The sequence below is a fragment of the Chelon labrosus genome (assembly GCF_963514085.1).
Source record: "Chelon labrosus genome assembly, chromosome: 6".
Taxonomy (NCBI): domain Eukaryota; kingdom Metazoa; phylum Chordata; class Actinopteri; order Mugiliformes; family Mugilidae; genus Chelon; species Chelon labrosus.
The window spans coordinates 9,733,706-9,741,884 of NC_140342.1; the positions used below are offsets into that span (position 1 = coordinate 9,733,706).

The 8,179-nt window shown below is 41.3% G+C and overlaps 2 protein-coding genes across 2 annotated transcripts; one reads left to right on the top strand and one right to left on the bottom strand.

Moving 5' to 3' along the window:
• Nucleotides 1-856: 856 nt before the first annotated feature.
• nsun4 (NOP2/Sun RNA methyltransferase 4) lies at nt 857-5,475 on the bottom strand. Its single transcript, XM_084546009.1, has 8 exons — nt 5,295-5,475; nt 4,688-4,901; nt 4,155-4,302; nt 3,913-4,067; nt 3,630-3,790; nt 3,382-3,506; nt 3,099-3,231; nt 857-2,967 (listed from the first exon to the last, which is right to left on the bottom strand). Exons 1-8 carry the CDS (start codon nt 5,385-5,387, stop codon nt 2,824-2,826), a joined length of 1,173 nt encoding a protein of 390 aa, XP_084402135.1. The 5' UTR covers nt 5,388-5,475; the 3' UTR covers nt 857-2,823.
• Nucleotides 5,476-5,566: 91 nt separating this feature from the next.
• Nucleotides 5,567-7,515, top strand: LOC311489094 (cytochrome b-c1 complex subunit 6, mitochondrial-like). Its single transcript, XM_084546008.1, has 4 exons — nt 5,567-5,693; nt 6,171-6,218; nt 6,849-7,010; nt 7,169-7,515. Exons 1-4 carry the CDS (start codon nt 5,646-5,648, stop codon nt 7,199-7,201), a joined length of 291 nt encoding a protein of 96 aa, XP_084402134.1. The 5' UTR covers nt 5,567-5,645; the 3' UTR covers nt 7,202-7,515.
• The last annotated feature ends 664 nt before the right edge of the window (nt 7,516-8,179 follow it).

Here is an 8,179-nt window from a genome sequence, read left to right on the forward strand (position 1 = left end):
TATTATTATAGACTGAACCAATCATTCACAACATGACGTGAGGAGTTTCAGGTCCCTTGTCATGATTCAGATGTTTATAGGTTCTTGGCAGCTTGACCAAATTTGACAGGTTCTTGTATCACAACAAATAGTCTGGAGAAAAGATCAAAATATGTGTAGAAAATAGTTTGCTTCTTCCCTTTTGTCATGTCAAGACAACTCAAATTTGACACGTTTAGAGAAAAGGCCTGGCGTCTATAGTGGATTTAGAAGCACTGAATTGTATAAATATAATATAAAAGGAAGTTAAAACTGGCTGACATTATTTATATTTTATCAATCACAAAGAACAAGGGCAGGCCCTGTAATTTTAAAACTTCAGGAACATTTTTTTAAAAAAAACCTTCTACCTGAGTAAATGATATGAAATCTTCTACTACCACTAGTTAATGTAGAAATAAATAAATGAAAATAACAACAAAAATATTGCCAGAAGACTGCCGGCTGGTAGATTTACAACACTGGCCACAGCGCTTGAATGAATAAAGAAAAATATCTGGTGGTTGACAAAATAAATAAATTACAACATATAGTGCCATCTATGAGGACACAGTGTAAACTGGTCTGTTGAGTCGAGCATGACATCCAGCATTTGTTAAGTGAGCTTCACTGTTATGGCTGTAGATCTACTGCTACAGTAAAACTGATTGAAGAAACTATCCATAAATTATAAATTTTAAAACTTTAAAGAACGACAAGGCAGGGGAGAAATCTCCTTGGGTCACCTGCTCCGAGTTCATTGCCAGCCCTGCAGTCTGATACTCTGTATCTCTGATCAGATTCAGAGTTGGACCGTAAAGACGACCAGTATCAGCGGTAGTCTGAACAAACATACGCTACACATAGCATTTTCTCTCCACCCTGTGGCTAAGAACAGCAGAGAGCGCATCCTGCTGGGCTCAGTCAACGCAGTGCATTCGCAACAAAGACCCCCACTGCTAAAACCTTCTCTCCCGCCGCCAACAGGGACACAGGTCTGATCTTCACCTGTGGGCCAGAAACACCACAGCAGGAACAGCAGCGTCTGGTTTAAGCGCGCAAACTACCAACTGCTCGCCACTCTCCTCCGTATGTGTCTTTACTAAACATACAGACACTTAACTGTTCACCTTGAACCATTAAACCATACTGTGGGCGCTCAGTTTGATTCATTCTGTAGACATAAGACTATTACAGTATTTTGCATGTTTATTATCAAAAATGCAACATTTAAATTGTATTTGAAAACACAACAGAAGCACGGTTGTGTAGTTAAATCCATAATATTCATCTTTCTAATACACAGCATGTCTCCCTAACACAGGCTTACACACAAGGACACAAATGCACAGCGCTTCATTGGCTAATTCAATAATAAAGCAGGCAGCCATTCGAGTCTATAGACAAGCAGAATAGAGAGTAAGTCATCTCTAACAGTCTGCCGTCTCCTGAGTGTTAAAACATGTAAATTTATGGAAGAGCCCATAGGAAACACATATTTACAATACGTTTAGGTAATCACAAGATATGCGAAGAGGCGTTCGAGGCCCTGGGGACGGACGCACTCAATACAAAAATAGTTTTTATGTGTCATTAATTCCCTCTGCATTCCCCGATACATCCCCCTTTTACCACAGTAATACAGTAATCACTCACAATCGCACCGAAAATTATCTGCACTCATCTGTGGAATAAAAACGCGAGGGGCAAAACAGGGCGAGTCGTCCCATTTTAGCTCTCTGCTGCCTCTTTAATGTTCATCTGGGAGCCGCATGGCTGCCGTCCATCCCCGCACGGGGATGGGAGTCAGCTCTGGTACTTGGAGCAGCTTAATGACAGTGGGATGTGGATGGTGGACTCGTTAGACACACACACAAACACACACACACCTTTTTCACGCTACATTGCCCGGCCAGGACAACATAAAGGGTCATCGGCGGTGTGATGGAAAAAGAGGCACCTCTGCGCTCACATTAGGTTGTGATAGGAGGGAACGTTTCCCCTCTGAGTGATGTCAATGCAAAACGGAGGCAATCCTGCTGTAGTAATGAAAGTTGCACAGATTCAGATGTGAGAAGCCAAATGGTCAAATAAGTCATTACCTGCCTGTTCATTATGCCCTCCTTCCACATAGACACATATCGCATTATTAGGCAAAGCCATCAGACCTGATGAATAACAACAGGACAAGCCAAACACATTTTCATGGCAGAGTTAAAGAGAGCAGGTAATTCTGATGGAAATTTGTGTTTCAGTAATGTGATTCACCAACGTAAGATATCATCTCTATACATCTGACACAGTGCAGGACAACATACACACAGGAGTTCCTGCAACCTTTATGCATGCTTAGTGTCCTCTAGTGGACACAGAGGATACAAGACACCTCTCAACTCTTTATCCACTGTTGACACCTAAGGGGCAAAAATAAAACTGCAGGTAAATAGTCGCAAGAGGAGTGCAATGCTGCCATACTGTTTGCTGTCTAGGCTTTGCTAATATAAACCAATCTAAATAAGTGAAATTAGAATATTTGAGATGACCTTTTTTAGATTTTTTTTGTTAAGCACTCTGTGGAGGATTTTATTATTCAAGAACACACCCTCTGTGCAACAGAGGCTCCCTTACAAACCGCTCAGCGCATCCGCAGTTTTGATGAAAACGTCCAGGTCCGAGAGTGAATAAGTCAGCAGTCAAGTCCATCAACCGCGCTCCACTGGGAACGGTTTACAAATGCAGATAAAGTCTTGGTCTGAGAGTCCAAAAGGATTTGCTGTACCAGCTTTCAGGCAAACGGGCCACGTCCTACGCAAGTCTCTTTAACTTGCACATGTAAATGGGTCCAAAGTTAGCGGCTAAGTGAGGGATAACCATCTCGCCCAGGTGGAGGTCAGGAGCGAAGTGAAAGGTGTTCCTAAATATTTGTGTGAGGGGTCGTAGATTGACAACCTGAATGTGGATATGATCAGGACAAGGGAAAACAAAAACGGCCCATTATTTGGGTTGTCGCAAACAGGAAATCTTCAGTTGTGCTAGCATTCTGACATGCATCTCCAGTAAATTGTTTTGGGTGTACTGACCTGAAGGTGGATGTCGTAGTTCTCTCTTGCTAGGTAGATGGCCTGTTCAACCACACTCTGGTTCTGGTTTTGAGAGAGCGAGCAGGTGGAGTAAACAATCTCCCCACCTGGACAAGCTGCTTCGATACCCGCTCTGAGGGATGAAGAGAGGTTCTGGTTATTTAAGATGACACCTAAACACCAGTGGTTACTAAGAGTTTTAAAGTGGAATGCATAAATGTATTGAAAGGAATTCCAATCACAAACTGTAACAATATTTTGTTCATATTTCCACCAAACTTACAGCAGCAGTTCTAGCTGGAGCTGTGGCAGCCGTCGTCTCTCACCGATCCTGTTCTTATTGAATATATTGTTGTCGTCCTCCATCAGTGAATGTCTGTCTGTGGTGCATGGAACATCAACAAGAACCTGAATTCGGACGTAAAAAAAGAGGGAGGTTGACAAATTACTAGGATCCTAATAAACAGGTAAGTAATTCGGGCACTTTCAACCAGGATATTGCATGAAAAATACTACGTGAAACTGGCTCACTCTGTCAAAAGTGTTCCTCTCAATTTCCCCCCATTTGGTGCCATCGAAGGTGGTGATTCGTAGATTCTCATCTGTCAAAAACTGCTTAGGAACATAGCTGTGGAGGACCTTTTTCAGCCGCAATGTCCGAGAAGCAGAGGCGTCATTTACACATAAAAACCCTGGCATGAAGAGACATTGCATGGTTAGCAACAGATCTACAATAGTAACAGAGAGAAAAAAGACAACAAAAAACTAAAAGGACTAAAAACTGAAAACTAAATTATCAGAGCAGTGCACTTACTGATAGACTGGGACTGAAGTAAAGCCAGGGCCTTTCCTCCTGGCGCACCACAAAGATCAAGCACTGTGTGACCATCTTGAACATCCAGTGCAAGACAAGGCAGCACAGAGGCTGCGTCCATCAGGTAGTAACCCAAGAGGCCCTGCATGTCTGGTCTTGAGAGGACAAGAGAGACCGGAGGATCAGACTGCACTTTGGAGAGAGATCATATTATTAATGATGGCGGATGCAATTTTGCTCACCTGGCAGGCTTGAATCGTGTAACATCTCCTCTTGGAAACACCAAGCACTTTATATTTGGGCTAAGCTGCTGGGGAGATAGCTGCTGAGCATCAACGTCAGATTCCTCCTTAGTTCCAACTACAGGGTTTTTCTCCACGTACGTCTGAGCTGCAGAAAAAAATGTGCAAATCATCACAGGGGGAAGGGGGTCTTCAATTTGAATGGTGTTAAACTAGAACAAATACTGACTAACATCAAAACAAAAGCTTCAACAGTGTTGTGGTTTTAATAAATAACTGTATAATTCACATGTATTCATTTAAAAAATCCCAGGTTTCTGAAATGTATTAAATATGTGCAAAATAAAAGTCAGTATAAGATAAGATAATCCTTTATGTATCCCTATTTATCCTTATATTAGCGGGAGATTTCTTTATCTTTAAATCTCTACCGTTATCTATAAAACTCTAGCTTTCGGCAGCATCAAAATTCAAAGGAACACAGATTTCCCCACCTGGGTAACAAGCTTTGGAAACTGGAAACGCACACCTACCATATCCATCAGTGATGAAGTCTCTGCAACCCTGGGCTTGAAGGTCGAGCAAAACATCATTGTGGGAAAAATTATTGAGAAGGGCTCCATACTTTTTCTCCGAGAGCATGGCGACTCGCACTGAGGGCCACAGCTCCCCCAGCTGGACCTTATAGGTGGCATCAAAGTGCTGCAGGGCGAGCCTGGTGGGAGGGTGCTTGGGAAGTGTGGCAGCCTGTACAGGTGAGATGAAGGAAAAATAATATGAACTCATTTATTTGTATGACTTTTAGTATGTAGTTTAAATATCCTAAAAGGGGGAGGAACTTTGACACTGGGCACTAGAAACTGTAAGAAACCCTTGCTGTACAATATTGCATGTTATTCCAGAAAAATCTATCCATTACCATATTGCATTATACAGTGTTATTATACTTTTACAACTGTATGAATTACCACTAATAAATTTAGCTACAAAAGACTGCAGATATTGAAAATTATAACATTATTTCCATACATGCTGCTCTCTTCTACTCTCCTTGATGTCATAATTCAGTGTATAGATACATTTCTTCTACAGGTTCAAGATCTTTTAAAATGAATAGTTACTAGTGCGTTGAGTACGTACCCATTTATCTTTCACTCGGTTTCGTCTGGGTGTTAAACATCTTAAATATTTAAGTTTTCTTAGCAGAAACCTGGTGTCCAAGAACAGCGCCATCTTGCTGTCCGCCAGGATTTGTGTCCGACGTCGCTCCGATGGTTAAACAACGGTTCCGCATAGAACATTTAGATGGGCGGACTTTATAAAAGATCTCCGTCGATGATTGGACCATGGGGATGTCAGCAATCATTTGAACCAATAGAAAATGACATCCGGAGATCCTTCTAGTAGTTTCCGGAGTGTGACCGACCTCACGTCCTCGACCAAAAGCGGTGGTATTGAGTTTTTGTCCCCACAAATTTCTTGGAGGCAATCATGGTTTTCGAGAGGAAAATGCTGACACACGGAGACCCCGACGACGAGGTACCGAAAAATACCCTTGTTTGTCGTTATAAGTCGCATTTCGCGAGTGTTTGTAGTCGTTGCCTAACTGTGCTGCTTGGTCCAGTGTGTCACCGGCTTAGTGTCGGAGGCTTGTGAGACTTTGAAATATTATTTTCATCACTAAACATTGGTGGTTAGTGAAACTGTGACAATGGGTATAAGAATTTATATATTGAGAGACACTGTGACTGATCTGAGCTATCCCATGTTTTGTCACACATAACTTGTGTCATTTGATCATTTGGATATAATTGAATCAGTTAAAATAGATCCAAAAGTACAAATAGCCCTCAAATATAAAGTTTGCGTCGGGTTGTAATTTAAAATAGTTTTTAAAAAATTGTCTTATTCATTTGAGCAGGTCAGATTTAATGCAGGTCAAATTCCTTGATAAATTCAAATTTCCCTATTAACTTAAACATTGATAATAAATAAATGATTATTTTCATTGACCAGGAAGAAGATGCACCTGCAGAGGAGGAAGAAGAGGAGGAAGATATGGTGGTAAGTTGGCATGTGATATATTTGATGGATATTCTTTGTGCAAAAACCAAAAAAATCACAAAGTTTGCTTTAAACTCTGCAAGAGAAAACTGCAGACTTTAACGGTCCAAATGAAAGGCCAAAGATTTGCACTCATATTGAAACATACTGCGGAAAAGAAAGTCTGTCTGTGATAGGATAGCCAATAATGGCCTGATTTAGATGGGTTCAGCAGCAAATCACATAAGTATCTAAAACAAGGCCACCTTAAAGATATGATATATTTAGAATATCATTACAGCATTTCCCAACAGGTAACCATCCTGTTATTTCATTCTATTCAAAGCCAAAAACTGTAATTTTACCTTACTGATCAGACTTGCTGGTCAACTGATGTGTGACATTGGTGTTTTAATACAATAATGAAGATTCAAACTAAAGTCAAACGATAACACAACCACTTAACCAATCGGTGCAAGAGTAAACCAAGTGTAGTCTGAAGTAAAATAACAGCTTTTTTCCAGTGCAGTCTCATGGCTAAGAAGAGAGCAAAGAGACAGAAGTATCTCACAACCCCACTTCAGAGAAACCAAACTATACCAAATTGAGAACTGTGTGCCATTAACCACTTATTCATTTCATTCTATTCAGGACCCTTTAGAAACGATACGAACCAAGTGCGAGCAGACTGAACACTGTGTGCACTACAAAGAGCGTCTGGAGGCCTGCGAAGCCCGGGTCAGCTCCAGATCCAACACCACGGAGGACTGTACAGAAGAACTCTTTGACTTCCTGCATGCACGGGACCATTGTGTAAGTTCACATAGGCTGTGATGATGTGAAGGAGGGAATAAAAAGAAATTACATTCTTCTTCCTTTCTCTTCACATCTCACACAGCAAGGAAATAAACTTTATTTACCTGTATGTCTTCCAGTGATGATACTAATTACATCGTTTTCTCTCTTTACAGGTAGCACACAAGCTGTTCCACAATGTGAAGTGATGTGGCTGCCCCGTTCCCATTAGATGCACCTGTAGAATCTATTTAACTGCTATAATTGTAAAATAATCATCACACTTAAGTCTGTTGTTCTCCAGAAAATCTTTGACTGGGCACATACCAACTGCTTGTATAGAGTGCATGTTTGTTAGCAGGGTCAGAGTTGTATACGCTTCCAGAGGTTTGCGATGAAGGGTTCAGATGTCATTTGTGGTTGGATCATATGCAAAGCAAATATGCTGCTCCACTAATGGAGAATTTCTCAGGTTTGGTCAAGGATCGATTGTTCTGATCAGAAAATAAAGGCCCGCTTTGGTTACCAGAGTGTCTGAGTTGCTCCTTTTCAGTGCACTTGACCCCATTGTGTCAGTGACTGATGGTATAATTCAGTTTACCAAGGTGTTGGCACAGAAAGATGTCATTTTTTTCCCTTGGGATAATTTGTCTAAAATGAAATGGACAGTGGTGTGATGGTTAGCACTGATGCCTCACAGCACGAAGGTTCAAATCCATGGGCCAACTAGTTTGCATGTTCTCCATGTGTCTGCGTGGGTTCTCTCCAGGTACTCCGGCTTCCTCCTACCATACAAAGATGATGATCATTAGAGATCATTGGTGATTCTAAATTGGCCGTAGGTATGCGTGTGAATGGTTGTCTGTCTCTCTGTGTTAGCCCTGTCTTAGACTGGAGACCTGTCCAGGGTGTACCCCGCCTCTTACCCGATGACAGCTGGGATAGGCTCCAGCACCCCGTGACCCTTCACAGGACAAGCAGTTACAGAAGATGAATGAAATGGACAGTATAAACTTTTAAATAATCCCAGCATTTCTAGTTCGTGTGTGCTAGATACTCAGATCCCATGGATAACCCTTTGTCTTATGTTTTTGTGTCTAATTTATTGGACATGAAAACCAACAACTATAGTTCCTATCTCTGAGAATGGTGCAAAGATTATATGAACGGATAAAAAAAAAAAAAAA

What these genes read in the sequence shown, in the direction of transcription:
- nsun4 (XM_084546009.1), bottom strand. Translation starts at nt 5,387, where the DNA reads ATGGCGCTGTTCTTGGACACCAGGTTTCTGCTAAGAAAACTTAAATAT. An exon ending in ACACGATTCAAGCCTGCCAG is followed by an intron (nt 4,068 to 4,154) that starts GTGAGCAAAATT and finishes TGTCCTCTCAAG; the next exon opens with ACCAGACATGCAGGGCCTCT. An exon ending in ACTACGACATCCACCTTCAG is followed by an intron (nt 2,968 to 3,098) that starts GTCAGTACACCC and finishes ATCCACATTCAG; the next exon opens with GTTGTCAATCTACGACCCCT.
- LOC311489094 (XM_084546008.1), top strand. Translation starts at nt 5,646, where the DNA reads ATGGTTTTCGAGAGGAAAATGCTGACACACGGAGACCCCGACGACGAG. An exon ending in ACGGAGACCCCGACGACGAG is followed by an intron (nt 5,694 to 6,170) that starts GTACCGAAAAAT and finishes TTCATTGACCAG; the next exon opens with GAAGAAGATGCACCTGCAGA. An exon ending in AAGAGGAGGAAGATATGGTG is followed by an intron (nt 6,219 to 6,848) that starts GTAAGTTGGCAT and finishes CATTCTATTCAG; the next exon opens with GACCCTTTAGAAACGATACG.